Source organism: Colius striatus, chromosome 1 (genome assembly GCF_028858725.1).
Source record: "Colius striatus isolate bColStr4 chromosome 1, bColStr4.1.hap1, whole genome shotgun sequence".
NCBI lineage: Eukaryota > Metazoa > Chordata > Aves > Coliiformes > Coliidae > Colius > Colius striatus.
The window spans coordinates 116382564-116403138 of NC_084759.1; the positions used below are offsets into that span (position 1 = coordinate 116382564).

The 20575-nt window shown below is 39.4% G+C and overlaps 1 protein-coding gene across 1 annotated transcript in view; it reads left to right on the forward strand.

Annotated features, from left to right (window-relative positions):
• Positions 1-20575, forward strand: part of IMPG2 (interphotoreceptor matrix proteoglycan 2) — an 80208-nt gene that overhangs the window by 6258 nt on the left and 53375 nt on the right. The window contains exons 3-5 of the mRNA XM_062007889.1: positions 4291-4457; positions 13213-13244; positions 13343-13366. Of these exons, the coding sequence (XP_061863873.1) occupies positions 4291-4457; positions 13213-13244; positions 13343-13366 (223 nt within the window). The remainder of the gene's footprint in view (positions 1-4290; positions 4458-13212; positions 13245-13342; positions 13367-20575) is intronic.

Here is a 20575-nt window from a genome sequence, read left to right on the forward strand (position 1 = left end):
CTTAAAAGATTGATCTCGATTTTATGATGCTTTTAATCAGTATTGTTTGCCAGGGATTAGAGGCCTCATCACAAATCCTGTCTCCTTCAGGGCCTGATAATACTGTCCCATATCTCTGTGCCTGTGGCTACTGCTGTAGCAGGCTAGTGAAAGTTTGGTGTGAGATATAGTGACAAAGACAGGCTCTTCTCACATGCCCTGAGGGCTGATCTGCAATTCAGGTGACATGTGGCAGCACCGATGGGGCTGCTCAGCAGTTCCTTCCTGATCCTGGCAGGGCTGGCTGCTTGGTTGGGTGGTTGGTTTTTAAGGGCATTGTGTCTAGTCTTAGAAACCTAATTCCTGGCAAGATCATAACACAAAGCCTAAACAGCAGATTTGACTTAACAATTGGAGTATGCTAACACAGAAGACACTTTCAGTCATAACTCTGAACTGTTGGACCTCTGTCCATTTATTGTAAGCTCTGATGCTGCATTTTTTTTCCATTCTCCATCTACTTTAAACGATTTATATTTAAAGTTCAAGGTTACATTACTTGTAAAAAAGTTTACTGTCAAACCTGTTTAGTCACGTGCCTCCCCTCCCCCCTTTTCTTTAATTTTAAAATTTTGCTTTCAAGGAGTTGCTCTTTTAAATATTAGTCAAAAGTCGCTTCATTTATTGTCAGCCTATATATATACAGTATATTTGACCCAGATACTGGCAAGTTGTTGCAAAGTCAGAAAGCAAAGATCGTGAATCATTCTTATATGGTAAGGTATAGTTATTTCCTGAAGCTTCCAGTCAAATCCTGTTTATTTTTGCTTCCATTGTTATGTCCGGAGTTCTGTTTACAGAGTCTCGGGATGCTTATAACATTGTTATCAAAGGCATGTTTTTCTTATATTTGAGTTTTTCAGAAGTTGTTGACAAGAAACTTTGAAAAACCTTCCTCACCAGCAGAGTTGAAAACCTACCACAGTGGTGAGCTCTACCCGCAAATTAAAAGGTTAATCACATTGATTGGGAAACTTGAACATATTGTAAGGTTAGCGTCAATTCAGTTCTCTGGGTGGCCTTGTCAATGAAGCCACGATAAGAACTGGCTCCCTCTTTGAAATACCTGAAGGAGAAAGTGGAGATAGAATCATGCTTGTCTTTTTCTTTACATGAGCATGATTTAAACCACACTGAAGAAATGAGGCTATTCTTTTTCTATGCATGGAGTGGCAACTGTTATCTAACTGCAAAGGTGTGTGAAAGACTGAAACAAAACTGTTTCTTTTCTTAGTCAGGCTATGAATTTGCTCTTGAATGCCATATAGGTAAGCATGCCTGGGGATGATTCTTGAGCTGAGCCCTTAGAGCCTGGATTTGTTATCCTGCAAAGCAATCCTCTGCTTTACAAACTGGTTAGTTGGGATAAACAGGAAAATGACAAGATAGACTGTGGTGTCAACAAGGTTGACGTGCCTGTGTGGCAAGCAGCTCACCATGGCTGAGTGGCAGTTTCCTGGGCAAGGGTAACGGGACTGTTTAAATGGCAATCATGGTAGATGTTTGCCTGGAGTTTTTAATCCCTCCCTGTATGTTTCAGAACAAACATACTCAGAGCACTAGAGAGGAAGAAATGGGCCAGTCTTTTCATTCTGAATGTGGTAGCACCTTGCACCACATTGTCCAACTTGTTGCTACTCGCTGCAGTGGAAACAGCTAGAGTGGATGCAGGCTAGAGATGACAGAAGGTCATTCCTTATCTGCATCTCCTTTCCTCCTTCCACAGAAAATATGACCCTGTTCTGGCAGCTTAGGTCTGATTAATGGGCTTGGAGGTCACAGATAGCACAAAACCTTTGGGACTGGAATTCAGTGGGGTGTCTAATTCCAACTGAAAGGACACACAACAAATCCTTAATCTATTGGGAGCTGACTGGGACAACTGTTCATACGCAGGAGCTTGTATTCAGGCAAGACACTGTCTCATCACATTTCTTTTAAAAAAGAGATTAAACTTATTTAAGAGCATTAAGGAAAACTGCCTTCAGTTATTACTGCCAATTTTTGCTTGCAGCTGCAAAGACAGTCCTTTGCCTGTTGCCATTTGAAAACTGTGGGATTAGATAGTGCCACTGCAACGTATTTGCAAGCTATTGCTATAGCTTCAGCGCTTACTGAGAGCCTGCTGAAGACTTATTGCAGCCGCAGGGAATAATCTCATTGTGGGATTGTTGCTGTATAGTATTGCACCTGGAGTGAAAGATCCATTAGTCAGAATGCAGGATACAAGATACAGATATAAAATACAAGAATGCTGAAGGAAATATGGGTGAGTGGTATTCCTTAAGTGTAACCATCTGGATTTGAAACTAGACTTTGGTCTTTTTCTGGATGCCTAGGTCTTATAAGATGGATAGTAGAGAGGATACTACAGATGTCATTCTGCTTCAGGAAGCTTATTAGTACTACAGCAGGATCCAGAAATCCCAGAGCAGGATTATGGCTTTGTTGCCTGAGGTCTGTGCAAAGGTCATATGGAAATGTGGTCCGTCCCTGCCTTAAAGACTTGGCTGCTGAGGGAGCAAGCATTAACTTGAGGGGGAATGTGAGAGGGCACATGGATGCTTTTACATTTGGCTATCTGTTTCTGATTTATGAAGATGCATAAGCAAAACTGGAAGCATCTCCAATACCCCTTACCTAATTACTGTGTTTTACAGTTAAAGTTAACTACTGGGAAGCTGGAGGGGTGCTGGAACAGTAATATACTATTGCCAGTTAATAATGCAGAGTTTGGAGTCGTTGTTTGTCTCGAGTCACACATCAAATGCGCTATAAGGCTAATCTCCATGTAGGAAAGCTACCAAGAGTGTGGCATGGAAATTAGAGATCTGTGTGTCTGTAAAACTTGACAGTGGAGAAATGGTCTCAACTTTTCTCATAAACTGAAATTCAGGGTGAAGACAAGAGATGTTTCTGCATGGTGCCTTCCAGCGTGCCAATCTGCTAAGTTGAAAGGGTACTGCTACATGTGAAATAGTTCCTCATGGTTGATATTTATAAAGCCTTTGCCTTTAAGAAAAACGTCCATCTCTTGGTTGAATGAAAGTATGTTTCCATTATTCATCTCTGTGTTGAGTTTTACACAAGTACCTTTAATTGATTTTGGAATTCAGAATACAGAGTATCAAGAAGAAACATCAGTCAGGTACTGTTTTTGTCAGTATGGAGCTTATTTTAAGCTGATTGAAGAAAATGACTATCTGTAGATATATTTATGGTCAGTTTCCTGTAGGGTCTTGCTTATGATGTCAGGACTATCCCTGAATGCAAAGCATTCCTCTGCTGAACTGTGTATTTCTAAGTAGTAAAATCTGGTTAAGTCCAAAAAGCAGGTTTGTTTGCTACTACTCCAGCCTGGCAGCTGCTGCTGGGAGTGATGTTTAGAGTTGTTCTCCTTTTGACGTTGTTATCCTGCAGGACACAAGGAGAATCCTATAAATCTTCTTCTCTTCCAGTTATCCTGAGTCACAGAAAGGCTCTTGCTTGAGTGTTATGTGACCAACTGCTTTGATTGGCAAAGAGCACATGCCAGACTGGGAAGTTAAAGCAGTTGGCATAGCACAAGAGAATTTAACCCTTAATTCACAGGCTGTCTAGTCAGTCAGAGAAGTCCAGTACTTTCTTGCTGCATACATACAGTAGGATCAGAGAATGACTTATTTCTTAGCATATTATGTTGTTGTGTCATGGTCCTGCTTTGTTTTTCAAATTATTAATGCAACTATAATTTCTGAAACTTATTTCAAATTCAAAAATGTAAGTGTGAGTCCAAAGGAATTGTTACGTCTCGAGTCTCTCAAACTTTGATCAGTGCCACTATCATTCGTACAAATTAAACTCCAGGTCTGCTTTCTGTGAGGACATTTGTCATCCTGGTGGGTTTTTTTTTCTAAATTTTCTAAGAATTTGATCTATTGATCAAAGACAATTTCATTCTGTGAAAGTGTGCTTGCTTTTGATGCTTTTAGAAGATATGCTCTCCTTTTTTTGTTTTTTCTTTAATGAAGTAATTAATTACTTCAGTAGAAACAAAATCAGAGAGGGAAATGTAGTAAGTGTGGAAGGCCCACCAGATCTTCATCATCATTCCCTTCAACATCTTACACATTTAACTGTAGGTATCTAGTCACTATCTTCTATATGTCAATGGACTGAAAAGCATGCAATATTTGACCAATAATATCATGGCCACCCATGCCATGGAAGTGCTTCTGTTGTACTAACACCAGACCTTTCTTGTGCCCTCAGTGTGTCAGGAAACAGTCTGGGAGGTCTTCAAGACATTCTGGGATAGACTGCCAGAGCGTGAAGAATATCAGACCTGGATGAGCCTGTGTGAGGAGGGAACAATGACTACTTTTGAAATGGGCACAAACTTCAGTCAGTCTGAGGAGCACCGGAGTCTGATTGTGAAGGTGGGTGCAGCACTGGGATGACATTTTCTCATGAGCAAGGTGATAATGTCCCACTGCAACATACAGCTTGGCACAGCACAGGCATGTGAAACCCTTTAAAATGGACAAGCATGTGTATACCAGCTCTTGGATCTATAAGTCTGAGACAGGTTCCAAAACCAAAGCCGTAGCTGGTCTGATGTAGGGAAGAGCAATGATGATGAAGAGAAGGTTGTCTTCAGTGAGCATGTTCCTGACAAGTATACAATATCTAGACTGTGTCTAAAAAGACAGCATGACGTGAAGCAGGTTGTGGCTCATTGTCCCCTGTGGCATGTAGCAAGCCTTCCTGCTCTGCACTGCACATGAAGATGCCCTCAGTCCAAATGGCACTTTGAAGCAGGAAGGCCTGAGCTGTATTTCTGATGCTACTAAGATCTATGGCAAAATTACCTGTTGATGTTTTAGGTTGCTGTAGGTTCATGATATCTGTGCTCTGTAGCCTGACTGAAATGAGTGTGGTTATAAATATAAAAACCTTTGGCATCCTATGAAGTAAATTGCTAACGTTACCATGTAGAGTTGCAGAGGTTAAAATCAGAGTAGAAATGTAAAACCATAAAACTTAAAGGAAATAAAAAGAGCATTAAGCTAAACTAAAGAAGCCTGTGTCAAATTAAATATCAAGATTTTTTTGAATTATAAAATGAAGTGCTTAACTTTCTACATACCTGAGATACAGTAGTTATCTCAATTTCTCTGGATAAAAGACTGTCTTAAAAATGTATTGAGGTTTATTGATTTTTTTAAGATTACAATGCCATCTATTTTTGCAAGAAAATGAGTAGCTTTATGAAACTTATGATAAGTCTTAAATGTCTGATCCCATAGAATCAGCAATGTTCAGCTAGTGTAGGTGTGTTGATAGGTTTCCTTTCTGCTTTTTTATGGACTCCTATGTTAGGCATGTGCACTGGGGAATATATGTGTGAAAACTAGTCTGGGTAAGGGATTGTTTTCCTAAGCCTGCATATCAGTCTTCAGAGATGGATCCTATCCAAAGTTTGCTTCTATGGTATCCTTAGAAGAGATGGAGACAAATAAAATTAATATGAACTTTTTATGTGCACAATGAATGTATCGTTGCTCTAGGTAAGACTTTGGCAGTAAGATAATCTATAGTGAGAGCTTATTAAAAGAAACCTAGATGATTTTTGGAAGCACAATGATGCATCTAACTTCCAGCTGCTGCTTTACTATTTTGGACATGGCCCTTCACCGTAACAATGGAGTCAGATAGAGTGCTCTGCGTTTGATGATTTATTCAGATACTTCATCTGTAATTTAGGTTTCCTTTATCCTGTAGATGGTTAGATTCCCTTCAGCTTTGCAATATTCTGGAAAAAGAGTGTTTATCCTTCTACTTGTTTTTGGCACAATTGATAAAAGGTGACAGTTGTTGGCTGATGGCCATTATATGCTTCATTAAATACCATTTGTTTCTACACTTCCTCTGCTCTCCAGTCTTTGCGAATCAGATATGGTTAATTTCAAGAGTTTAGTTTAGAGACTGAAGCTGATCAAAGGATTTCTGCATTTGGTGTATATTAGCTATTACTGCAATAGCATTGATCTACCACCTATTTTGCATTGTGCATGTTGGCAACTTCTGTCATTCTTATTCCAGAGTATTTTTCTGTATTACTTTTTGGTAGATAGTGATATGAAACTCAATTTTTAGAAGCACTACATGCCGTGGATTTTCTCTCTCTCTCAAAAGGAGTTCAGCATATCTGAAAATTAGGCAAAATAAATCTGTGGAGTTTGCTCTCAATAAGCAATGCTTAGGCAAAGCAATTGCTTTTATGCAATTTTTCTTGTAGTGTGGAGTTGTAGTTTTGAGCAGTGTAATTACATGAAACTTTATTAGCCTTCCTTCCTGGTTTTATTTCTTACCCTTTAATCCCTAGTAATCTTTGTTGGAGACCTACAGATGTTGCAATGTCTTCCCCAGCATGGCTTAGTTCATGTAAAGAAAAATTATATTTCTCTTGCTTTGACACACTTACTAGGTATGAGATGGAGCTCAGACCAGCTCTGGTATGAGCTCTGATCACACTTTTTTCTTCAGGAAAACTGTTGTTCTGTCTCTAGTAGTCTGTTAAAAGGACTTGATTAATTTGGTGGAAGTGAAGACATATGTAGCTGGAATTTGCTCTTTTGCCATCACATGACCTCTACTGATATGGGAGGTGCACCTCAGAAGACAACACTTCTGTTGCTCTGTAATGAGCAAGATGTGTGCTGTGCATTGTCTCAGGGATTGAGTCCTGCCTCTGTGTGATTGCCTGTCCATGTATGTGTTTGTGTGTGTATATATATATATATATATGCATGTTAAACGGTTATACATAATACATGTTCTAAATTTTCATTAGATCCTTAAAGCAAGTAATCTGCCGGTTTTTCAGAAGGAGCAGATTTATGCTGACCATAAAAATGATTTTTAAATATTCTTTTTTTCCCCTCAAATTCTTCATTTTACACCATCATGTTAAATGACAGTACATAAGAAGAATACTAGCCTAACTAATTTCTTTGGATATTAAATAGGTACACAAAGTGTCGTATTATGCTATCCCTCCATTTCTTTTCAACTCTTGTGAAACAGAGGAGAAGGTAATTGCAGTCCAAAGGGAAGTTTCACTTGCAGTGTATTTCTCCATAGAAACCTTCCTTCCTATGAATTGACTCAGCTTGCATTCCTTACTATGTAGGTCTATTTCAGTGAGAGTATAGCTCTGTACTATGTAGAATGTCCTTATTCATTCCATTCATATGGTCATTCTACATTTTGGAATGTGTTTCTAGAATTCTGATATTGACAAAATTTGGCCTGACTGTCCTATGGCTGTGGCTGCATTCACACTTGTGCTAGCAAACTTTTTTAAAAATGCAAAAGAGGAGAAACAAAAGCAAAAATAACTGATTTCCCAGGAGCCTTTGTACTACTTGCTATGAGACAGAAGCACTGCTGCTTAACGAGCACATCTGTGCTGTTTGCAGGAGCATTTACAGCTAGTATTTGTAATTCTCTGTCAGACCCACATAGCTTGTGGGCACCTTTATTTACTTCATAAATTACTGAAATAATGCAGCAGTTCTGGAGTAGTTGGTTTAATTGTTTTGACACCTGCTGTCCTGCAAGAAATGTTTTGTAGATGCTGCACTGAATGTTTAAGCATGAAGGAACAAAGCTAAAAGAAACAAAAAGAAACATAGAGTGGTAGTAAGAAGAGAGATATTTTCAAGAGGTTTTTAAAAAAGTAGAAGTAAAGCCAAGCACATCCTTGTATAGTCTGTGGTTCTTTAAAACAAACAAAAAACTCAAATACAATAGGCAGAATACACAGCAGACATTCAGCTTCTTTTGAAAGATACTAGTGAATACCTTTAACATTGTAGCTACCTTACCAATACTTTGCTTATATTTTTCTATGTAACCTTAGGTGATTTCACTTTAACTAGTAGTATATATGCTCATATAACAAGAAGCAATGTCATGTCTTGTTATGAATATAATCCACAAACTTACTGTGATTAGAAGAGGAGGAAAAAGATCCATTTCCTTCCTAAGGAATAATAATAATAAAAGAAATTACTGTCATGTTTATATTTTTTTTTGCTTGTTTTTTTTCATTATCCTGACATCATATAGCAGAAAACAAGGGAATAGAACACACATGCATGTTGAATGTAGGACTGTTTTGTAATAGAAACTGTATTATAATGTTTAGCTATAGCATGTGAAGGTGGCATTTGGCTGTAGGAAAAAAACCCCACAACTATTGTTGATATTCTTGGACGATTACTTTGAGTAGTTTTACAGCCTCTTGTTTAACACCCTTTTGATTGCCACTATGCTTTGCACCTAACCCACACTGATGTCTCAATCAAACAGACTATATTTTATTCAGCACAAGTACTTCACCGCTTTTCTTATCCCCACACTTACTATGCTCCTGTTGACTTTATCTTTCTTTTTGCATAGCAAGATTTAACCTCCTCTAACTATAACTATAGCTAACTATAAAAAGAAAAAAAGTCCAAACCTTCACTACATTTATGCAGAAAGATTAATGGGCTCCAGTTGCTTCCTCAAATCTTGTCTCCTCTCTTTCATCTCTTAAGTTCTTTCTGTGTCAATTACCTCTGGTCACTTTCTAGTTCCAGCCTAAATCTTCCTTTTTATTCTCTTTGACCTCTGACACACCAAAAAACCTGTCAGCCATCAAGTCTGTGCCCCTCTCTTTCCAGGCAGAGCTCAGAATTGATGCTTCATCCTCATCATCCTTGTCTGATCTGTTACTTTCTTTGCAAATCTGTAGTTCATTACTTTCTGTGTTTTGCACTGCCTAAACATGCAATGAAGAATCATTTCTATATTGAAAGTTCACCTTCTCTGTGGAGCGGATTCCTCCTGGACAGACTAGACTCTCAGCTTGTTTCTGACATCTTTCCATGGTTCTCTAACCTTTATTTCAAGTTGAACGTAGTTAAAAGATCTTCTGATCCATTAAGCGCTCCCTGCTATCTCTTCTCTTACTGTAGACTGTATTACCACCTTATCTGAGCCTAAAAATGCTGTTTTTCATCCTACCCTTTCCCTCTAGCTTCAGTTTTGGACATTGTCATCCATTTCTTTGAATTCCCTCCAGTGCTTTGGCCTTGCCTCTGTGAGGGCATGGTTCAGCTGCACACCATGGTGGGGAATTGGAGCAAGCAAAGAGATTATTGTCTCTTGGTATGACTTTCCTGTTGCAAATGATGTGTACAGGTGGGTTAAATCGAACGTGCTCAGTACAATCCTACACAGACAGGATTAAACTAATATGAGATTATTTAAGATCTCCTTGACATTTCCTCCACCTTGTTCTCCTGCCTGGAATTATCTCCAAGATATTTTGTCTTCTGTGCATAATGATTGTCTTTTAGGATCAGACAAGAATATTCTATATAATTGCTTTTCTGCAAGTTGATGAGTTGGCAGAGGCTCATCCATCCAGTTGGTACTGTGTGTGATTTGTGGTGGTGTGGTTGACTTTATTTTATGCTATGGACTCTTATTCATTCATGATAATTACGCATTAAACAAAAGAAACTATGGTCTGTTGAGAAAGGTAAGCGCCAATGCAGCTAACACAAAACTCAGCTCCCATTAGTGTAACAATGTCATGAAAGTCTGGCTTCGGGAGATCTGATTTTATACAAAACATCTGCCAGAGGTATCTTCACTGATTAAAAAGTCATCCTCTTGAACCTTGCTGTGGCTGCTCCCATTATGTACAGCTGTTTATAGATCCCTTCAAGTATTCAAAGGGTAAAAATATTAATCTATGCAGATCCTTGTTCGGTAGGTATGTTTATAGCTCTATCTTGTTAATGAAGGGACTGAGCCAGAGATGTGAGGTGATTTGGCAAAGGGTCTTCTGTACTAAATGAGAAACCAAGACAATTGTAGAAATCTAGAGCCCTTGGCTTCTAATTAAGAGAAAAAGGTACTTGTTTGCCCTGAAATTAAAATATGTCAGTGCTTGCCCACCCTGTGTCCTGGAATGTAAATTAGACATTTAAGAGAGAGGAAGACAATTTTACTACAAGCTATTACAGAGCATGCCAGCTTAGCAGTAGGGGGATGCTTCTTTTTTCACATCCTCAATTGATGATAAGCATATTTAACTTTTTAAAGAAGTCTTTTACTTCAGTTTGTAGGACTGATCTAAGATATGTGAATCTGTTTTTCAGCCCTCTATAGACTGCAAGAAACTGAAGATTTGGTATTGAGATCATACCCCTTTTGAATTTAGTGTAAAACCTAAGACTTCACCTGTGACATGAAGCTGCAAGACGATAATAATCTCCATGCAAGCTTTGCATTGGCATATGGGTTTTAATGGATAATAGATAATTCTTCTATCAACTCATTTATAATTTGCAGTTTAGGCATTTTTTTGGTTGTTTTTGCAATAGCTTCACAGCAAACGTAAGAGTGACAATCTTTACCATTATTTCTCAAAGCTGCATTTGAATCCAGTGGGAGATTTTGCCCGAGGAAGCATAGTGAAAAGTCAGATCACTTAAACTGTTATTTTATTTCACAAAAGATAAATAAAATAAAGTGATTTGCAATGAAGAAAGAATATTCTGTCCTGAACTAGGTGAATTAAGGAATAATCCAGCTACCCTACACACAAGTTTCCACTCAAAGCCAATCAAATAGTATTAGGCTTTGCTAGTTTACTACAAAATTGGATGAAAACTTAGAACTTTGTCTTCACATCTACATTATTAAGGAAAGGTGACAATGTGATGTGTTTGTTATTCCAAGCCTTGGCCATTAAAATAATAATTTGGCATTTCAGGTTTGATTCTTATAAGTTCTTCTTCTTTTTTGACTGTAGGATTTGGAAACAACAAGGCATACTGGTTAAGTCTTGGATGAGGCTCAGGAAAGCTGTGTACCAGCAGCTCTTTGGGCTACCCTGCAACAGCGTTTTGGCCAAAGCACTCCTAACCTGTAACAGAGGCATCTATTGCCTTGCTGTATGAAATGATTAGGACTATGCTGACCTCTGCTGTCAATGGCATTTGTGAATCACTGTGTAAATCTGTTGGGTATGGACTACCAGGTGGTATTAAAAGTTGTGTGGACCCCCTAATAACTGGATTTGTTTTTAACAATACCTACAAACTGCCTTGACTGACTGAACATGGAAGAAAGTCTTTTTCTAATGAACAACCAGCTTTTACCATATAACTTTCCAAAGCTTGTTAGAGAGGGAACCTCTCTCTCTCTATTTTCTTGCAGATCCCAGTGTTCTAAAACTGAGTACAAGCCCTATATAAAGCAGTGTAACCATCATCACAGAATGGTTTGGGTTAGAAAGGACCTTAAAGATCATCTGCCTTCAACGGATATGTTCCACTAGCCCAGGTTGCTCAAAGCCCAATCCAATCTGGCCTTGAACACTTCCAAGGATGGGGCATCCACAGCTTCTGTGTGCAGCCTGTGCCAGTGCCTCATCACTCTCACAGGGAGTAACTTCTTCCTTATATCTAATCTAAATCTACCCACTGTCAGTTTGGAGCCTTTACCTCTTGTCTTATCACTACATACTCTTGTAAAAAGCCCCTTTCTGGCTTTTTTGTAGGTATTTTTTAGGTACTGGAAGGCAGCTCTAAGTTCTCCCCAGAGCCTTCTCCTCTCCAGGCTGAGTAGCCCCAACTCAGCCTATTTCATAGGAGAGATGCTCCAGCCCTCTGATCACAGCCCTCCTCTGGGCTCACTTCAACAGGCCCATATTCTCCTTATGTTGGAGGCCCAACATGACCCATATAAAAAAAATACCCTAAGTCCAGGTCCAGTACAGTTTTAGTGGTCCTGAGTTAGACTTTTCACTGTAGACTGTCTAGTTCTGATAGTTTGTCACTTAAAACTGATCTTTCTGTGTCTTAGTTTTTCATACTGAAGTGTCTACAAATACTTCATTTAATTGACCTGTACGATAGAAGTTGGCCAACAGACCTGCTGAAAAGCACACTGACTGAAACCAATATTTTGGCAAAATGTCCTCAGGTTGATATCCAGGCTGCCAGCCGTTCTAGATGTGATCACACTTACTGTACACAGATGTCCTGGAAAGGACAGAAAGGTAGTCATTGATGTAGCTCCAAACCAATAAAGACTGACTATTTTCCTTAGAAACACAGGTGAAGAAAATGAGCAGGCTAACCTTCTCAGAAAGTATCTTTTGCCTTTTCAACCCTCCTTTGCAAAAAGAATCACCAGGATAGCTTAAAGTGACCGTCTGTAGTCACTAAATATATATGGGTGTTTTGTTTTCAAAGTGGAAGTAGCATGTGATAATTTTCTTGAAATAGGACTTCAGAGGGGTATTCGAGTCAATCCACTTTGGGTTGAGCTTTTAGTGAAGAATTTATCTGCATTGATTACATAAAGAAAGTCAGGCCAACAAACAATCCCATTTCCCCCCAAACCAGAGAAAACCAGAAATTTTGTGTCCAGATGGTAATTGTCTGTGAGTATTGTATATTCTGTTCACATTGGTACAACAGCAGGTTACTTCCTGCATTGTTCCTCAGCAGCTATTATGCTGCAAACTGCTCAGGATCTCCTGCACTTGTGGGGCTCCTCACAGAAATTCCTGTTACATCTCTCAAGAATCAAGGGCATGACAATTTTGATGAAAAAATGTGAACTATGCAGCATAAATGAAAAATGTCATCCCTGTCACTTGTATAACCTTAAAAAAAGTCTTCAGACTAATCCTAATACGTTACTTGAAGCTGTAACTGTACTTTCAAACAAATGGTTTTAAGTCTATATAAAAGTAGCAGAAGTGATATTGTATTCTTTAAGACCTCTTGCTTAGAAGGGTCTTATTTCTAGCCTCCTCTAAGGTGAGAGAACATTGTTCTTGCAGAAGAATGCAGCAAAATGCAGAAATACAGAGCATCTTCTGCTAAACCTAGTGCACTTTGCCACACCTGTTGTTGAGTTGTATTTTGGAAACGTAGCACCCATTTTCTTTCAGCAGGGGCTTTGTTAATAAGTTTTGAACTTAAGTAAACACAGAAGAATGAAAAGAGAATTATTTTGGCACAGAGGAGGAAACAAAGTGGTATAAACTGCATTTCAATTCCGTTCACCTTATGATACTCTAATATACTTAGGGCTTGTTTGTTTGTTTTCCAGAAATTGTCCTATACAAAGGAAGCAATGGGCAGGTGAGTATCTGTGTTTGTCTTGCATTTTGGTCTCTCTGGAGATAACAGCAGGCCCAAGTTGTAACATTTTGTAACCTTTTTTCTCCTTTTCTTGTCAGCTCCTGCACTGATTGGTCATGTGGGTAAGTAATTTTCCCCTTTGAAAGACTTCTGATCAGTCCTTCCTCCAGTTCTCACAACTGCTGGAGTTAATTTGCACACTGAGGATGAACAAAATTCACCTTTGTGCAAAAGGGCATACAGAAAAGTATGGTGGAGAAATCCTGTGGTTCTTGCACGTGAACCTCTGTCCTGGCATGCTCGACGTGCTCAAAATATCTCAGTCAATCCGGGGCTTGTACTTTTGCTTAAGTACGTTCTCACCTTGTTGGCTGTCTGGCACAGATGCAGGCTATTTACCTGAAGAGGTTTAGTGGGGGAAATCTATTTTGGGAAAGAGATGTGTTGATAGTTACTTGTGTTAGTGTTCTGGTTATCCTGAGAACCTTTCCCAAAGGCTTTAAGGTAGTCCTGGTCACCATTGCAAAAAACAAAGAAGTGGAGTGTTTTTGAAATGCTTTTTAAAACCATGTTTTGAGAGATGTACTCTAAAAGCATTTACAAGGGCATTGACTGCTTGGGCTCCTCATACTTTTAACAAGGCAATAAAAATGAAAACTACTCAGAATTGTGGCTTCTTTTTACCAAAGCAAGCCTCAACTTGACCTGTTATTTTCTTGTCCTTTTTGAACTGAAATGAAAACAATTCAAGTTATTACTACTCTACACCAACTTGGAACTTGCTCTAAAAATAACAGCTTAGGTTAAGTCAAACCAAAGCAACCTAGTGCTGAACTCATCTGAAAACATGACAGACTCAATATTCTGCATGTAAAGTTATGACAAATATGAGCAATTCGTTTACTGGGAAGAGCAGTCACTTAACAGACTTAAAAAAAACCCCCAATATCCTAAATTATGTATCATCATAATGATTTAATAACCACAGTATTATGCATTAAAATTAATATAATGAGACACTAAGGGCAAAAGTGATTTCTAAGAGGGATCTGGTTTCTCCTGTTGAGCTCAACTCTCCTTTGACTGGAGCAGTCCCTGAAGCCTCCAAGTCAATTGGGTAGCTTAGAATTGTTCAAAACTTTCTCTATTAAGAATTCAACATGAGCCCAAATTTTATATGCTTATCTTTTCAGAAAGACTATAAAAAATACTACTACTACTACTACTAATAATAATAATAAATTGTCCTTTTAAACTTTGTGCGACCAATTCTTTCTCTTTAGCATCAGGCATCCTCTCTACTGGCTCTTTACATGAATGGAAATACATTGTATCAGAAAATTCATCTTTCTGAAAAAGTTTGAGTTTGAAAACCTACTATATCCCTTTATGTGATCACTCAGGAAATCTGGTAAATGTAGAAATATGTGAGAGGAACTAGAGTCAATGCTAATTAATCTATAGTCACCGCATGCACTGGGGTAAGCAACTTAACAATCCAAAACGCCTAACATTTCATTGAAAAGTGGATCAAAGTGCTTTCTGCTGTACAAAAGCCATCTTTCAAGTGCTCTGTGAATTGATTTAAAGGGGCTCCAGGAGATGGTTGGCAAACTGTACTCAACTCAATTCACTACGGGGCTGTGTTGCATGTCTCTCAAAAATACTCTGCTTTTATCCCAGTATATGTTACTTCACATTGTTCATAGCTTTGGGATGGATCTTTGTCGGTTTTAACTTTGGTTTTATATCTTTCCTCTAAAAGTTTTTGTATTGTACTTGGATGTGACAGTGTTTTTTAGGCTAAAGAGAGTAATATAGGACTGAAGCAGTGACATAGAAACAGACAGGTCTTCCCTGGAGAGTGATGCATCATGAAGAAATTAACTGAAATTATTTTGGCAATATTAGAACCCCTAAACTTATTCTAAGAGCATTCTGCACGTCTTAGGGCATTCATGGTTGAAGATGTGAAGTTTGAAAAAACATAAAAACAAAGCCGTGATTTGCTTTCACGGGTAAAAGATGTCTCGTCTAACTTTGGATGTCTTCCATCAAGAAGACTGAGTGACTCACTTCAGTATTGCCAATAACCAACATTATTATTTCCTGCAAAAATACAGTAGACCTCCCAGTACACATCAGAATAAAATTAAGACCTTTTAAAAATGTCCTGTAGGGATTCAAAGTACTAAACCCAGGATCACCCCCAGTCCCTAAGGCACAGTGTGGGAAATCCAGCATCAAATCCCTTCTGCATGGGAGGAGCTGTGAGTGCAATTCTGCTGTTTCCTGGGCAGTGCTGTCATTGGCTGTTGACCTACGTGTGCAGAGAGGAGCTGGTCCAGTGCAGGGCAATGCTGTGATTTGAAGTGGTGGCTGTCTCACCACCCAGTTGTGCCATCTTTGTCAGACCAGAGAACTGCCCTGGTCTCATGTCTGAAAGGATGGCAGGACTAACCTAAAGCACCAGCTTTGAGTATCTAGATTAGATGTTTGACATTGTCAGGAAAGGATAGGCTTTTCCAGGGGTTGCCTCAATGCAGAAGTCTAGCAGGAGTGCTTTGACTTATCCCCTGGTGAACTCCAGTTTCTCTGACAAATGTGCAGAAGCAGTCATTTCAGTTTGGAGGCCTAGCACTAGGCAGATTGTTCAGCCTTTTTTTCCCCCACTGATAGGAACAAAGGAAGTCCTGCAGTAGGTTTGTTTTCTAGACAATAGCCCAAACAGAAAAAAACTCTAAGAGTACTTCCTTTTTATGAATTTTGACCAGCCTTTTTTTCCTCTGTGAAAAAATTTCTTAAGTTGGGGCTAATCTGGAACAAAATACAGGCTTGTATATATATCCATCGGTCATTTTAATTAACCCACCTTTCTAGATTAAAGCAAAACTGTGCTGAAAACTATAAACAGCTGTAGAATTGAAGCTGTGACTTAAATAAGTTAATACAACTCATATAATCCTACCTAGATGTCAATAGCATGTCTCTAGCTGGAAAAAAGTTGTTTTCAGCTAGTTAAATTGCTAGGATAGTTTTTGATGTAGCTGTGGCCTGCAGAAAGGTGGTTTGTACTTCTGTAATTTACTTCCCAGAATAACTCTCAATCCGGCATTACTGACACTTACGTAACAGCAGGATGGAAGTTTGTTCCTGTAAGGCTGGTGCACACGTTCACGTAGGTTAAACGCTCAGCTTGCCTGGCCTTTAAAGGAACTGAGGGATTAAACTAAGTACCACGGAGGAGAAAACCTCCAAGCAAAAGTAATAATCTGGACATAATCCAGATGTGTAAAGAGCAGACCAGTGGATGTGGTAGAGTTTTGCCTCAGTTGGAAATATGAAAGTATTACGTCAGGTAAACACTTTTAATGACTGCTTTATTCAGTAGACCATTGGGACTTTGCAGAATGATTTTTGCTCCCTTAATGTTGGAGTATGTCTCTTGAAAATGGGACAGTCATCTTGTCAGTTTTGGGGGAGAATTCAAAAGCCAGATGTTGAGAATCAACTGAAGGCAAAGGAATAGCATAAAATCACCACAGTGGAAAACCAGAGTGTAATTTTATGTCATAGCCTTGCTCAAGCACTGTATGCACAATAATATACTGAAGAAAAGATAAGGACTATGGGATAGTTGAGAGGGACAAATATAATAAACTACTCTTTCACTTCTTCAGAAGTAGCTACTAATGTCAAATGAAATGAATAGAAGCATGTGTCCTTTCTTGTGGTACTTGCTGATTCTGGACTCACTGAAATTAGTCACAATAAATCATGTCCAGACCTCCTTTGTTCTGTCCATATTTTCTGCATTGAAATACATTAGCAAATGCAGGATCCATATGTCTTCAGCAGTGACAGCAATGATTGGTGATGTATCAATTCAAATTTTGTGCTTCATGAAAGAAAACAAATTTATTTTGCTTCATGAAAGAAAACAAATTTCTTTTGTGCTGGAGTAATTTCAACCACTCAGCAGTTCTGCCTGCAGCGAAGTAGAAACATACCTGAACTCCTTTACTGTCTGCATGTAGACTTGGTAATGAAAATGCTCATATCAGAAATTTTTGAGCATCAGCGCAGCTTCCTCCCATGTGAAGAGTTCCACACTGCCCCTCTGCAGTTGTATATTTTCTTTTGGGCTTCTTACTGTCAGGTAGCTGGTGAAGAAATGTCTGTCCTGCCTTAATTAAAACCAAGAGAGGACAAAAATCAAGAACTACCTAAACGAAAAATAAGATAAATGCCATTTAAAAGGAGGAGAATCTGAAGACAAGACTCAGCCTTGCATTCTGTGCCTGCATAAAAATACTTCTGAAATCGCATGCTTACTTAGTTCAAAGATGTATGATTAAAGTATTTAAAAAGAAGACAATCAGCCCATAAAACTATTTTCCCTTCTTTGTGCAATATGAGCATTGAAATAATGATGTTTAAGAAAAACAAATGCTTGACATAGCAAATTAGGCTTTAGGACATTCAAACTGATTAACTACATCAGTCATTGATAAACTGATGGATGTTCAGAACTTGCAGTAGAAATCTGAAGATGTTACCTTCTTTAGCCACAGCACTGAGTTTGTGTTAAACCTTGAGGAGTAATGTAGAGAAAAATGCAGCTTAGACCTTTATGAAATTTCATGGATGGATGAAATGGGATCAGTGATGTCTCATTTGATAGGTCCAGAGTGGTATTTGTCTGTAATAACAGTGTGGCTCAACACAATGAACTTGTTTAGCCTCTATAGTTGCCTTTGAGTCAATGGGACTCCGTATATGCTTTGGTGGACCTATTGAGTCTTTTCCTGACATGACCGATGGCAAGCAGGAGTATGTACCATGGGATCTGAAAAAGGGGAATATATATAGGCTATGTTTGTGAACTGTGCTTGTTGTATTAATGTGTATAGGCTGTCCATAAGCACCCTTTGCTTCAGATAAACTTCTGGGGCCCTTATGGGCCTTGTCTTCCACCTGCCTAGATTCCAGTGTCTAACAGAACTGTGTGATCTGAAACCGGTTGCTTCTGCCAAGGAAATACAGTGCAGTGTTGTTTGTCCTTCTGCTTAGACACCTGCTTGTGCATCTGCCTCCCTACCTCTCCATACATATGTGTATGTTTTCATATTTTGCTTACTGCTCAGCCAAGGTCATCCAGGGCATCACTCATGCAGGTAGGACAATAGAAATGACATTTTGTATGTATGTGTCTCAAATTCACAATAAGCTTCTGCTGGAATTTAGTCCCCCACTCAGAGTGGCTTGCTTGCATAGCTATAGCTAAAAATAAAGCCTGGGATTAATCCTGGGGAAAAAAAGAATCACTTGTGTTTTAAATGGTGTGACTGAGAGAGAACTCAAATCTGTGTTTACCTTGATCAATGTATTCAGGCAAATCAATATATGCATTGTCATGTGCATTTTGAGTGGCTTCCTTAGAGATAACTAGTACTATTGCTGCTTTTTTTAGGACACTTTATTAAGTGGGTATTTGAAATCTTAAAATGTTAAAGGGAAATAGAACCAAAAAAAGAAATTGATGCAAAAAGAAAGGTAGCCTCACTCTTCTGGTAGAGCATTGAAAACAATGTTGTGCGAAAAGTAAAGGCTGAATACAGCACACTTTTTCTTAAAAGGATGTTTTTATTCTCCTGAGAAAAAGTGGTAACTTTTTCAATATTTGGCGATATTTTGTTGTGGTAGTTTGAGCCTGGCTGGATGCCAGGTGCCCACCACACCGCTTTACCCCCCACCTCCTCAGCAAGCCAGGGAAGGGGAGAAAATAAGATGGGAATCTCGTGGGTTGAGATAAAAGCAGTTTAATAAATAAGCAGCAAAGCCGCGCGCGCGGGAAGCAAAGCAGAAGCAGATAAGCTGTTACTCTCTACTTCCCATCAGCAGCGATGTCCGGCCACCTCCCGAGAAGCAGGGCTTCAGTACGCGTAGCGGTTGCTTTGGGAAGGCCAGAAATGAATCTCGCCTCCCCTTCCTGCTCCTTTCCCCCAGTTTATATTCCTGAGCTGACGTCATATGGTATGGAATATCTCCTTGGTCAGCCTGGGTCAGCTGTCCTGGCCATAGTCCCTCCCAAGATCATGCCCACTCACAGCTATTGGTGAAGGTGGGGGAAGGAATGCTGGAGGGACAGCCCCGATGTTGTGCAAGCGGTAGTCATAATATTGATATCAACAGTAAGCACAGCACTGCAGGAGCTGCTGTGGAAAATCACTACCGTCCCAGACCCACTACAGTCTCCACCCCTTATTCCATACCATTTATGTCATGCTCAGACAAACCATCTTAACAATCCATATACATTCTTATATACTCTCATTAACCAGTACCCCCACTCTTCAACAGACAAACATCATTCTTGTATTCCCTCTTGCATCAAACAAACAAACAACATTCTTATATCTTTCATCCTCTGTAGATGTTCACTGGAGCAGGTCATAACTTCTGTCTCATCCATCAAGATGAATATCCAGGCCAGGGGAAACAGTATGTTCAGTGTTGGGCACCAGCACCGGCTTGGTTTGTCCACTTGTTCGGTTTTTCTTGCAAAGTTCATCTACAACAGATAACTCACATAACAGGTTATTTTTCCCCCAAGGTTAAGTCTCCTTGAGGTACACATCGAGTTTCCCCATCCTTTCTCATCACCCACCAAGTACAGCCAGGCCCTTGAGCAAAGACAATCCCACGAATGGGTTTGCCTTTTCCCATGGGAGGTGCAACCCATACTGCCTTCCCCAGCCATTTCCCTGGGTGCACTACGGGGACCTTATCTCCTCCCACAGTATGTAGTGGTTTTGTTTGGGCAGGACCAGGACGGTTAGTTGAACCTCTGCTATTGACCAGCCAAGTGGCTTCTGCTAAATTTTTATCCCACTGCTTCCATGCCCCATTGCCCAGTGCTCTCAACATGGTCTTTAGTAACCCATTATATCTCTCAATCTTTCCAGAGGCTTGTGGGTGATAGGGGATGTGGTATATCCACTCAATGCCATGTTTCTTTACCCAGGGACTGGCCGCTTCAGGGGGCATTTTAACATGTTTCCATCGCAAATTTGTACTCTCTGATACCCAGATGACTCCAGATTCCACAAGATATATAATATACCAACCATGTTAATTAGTAATATTAAAACTCTCGTATAAGGGTGACTAAGGACCTGGGAAGTTTGTGTAACAGAATTGTCTAGATCAGTCCGAGCTGAGGAGAAAGAGGTGCTTTGCCCCATGGCCTCCACAAGATAGCTCCCACAGCACACTAAATTCATCAGTAACAGAATGAGACTTGCTATTATTATTTGGGCCATCATGTT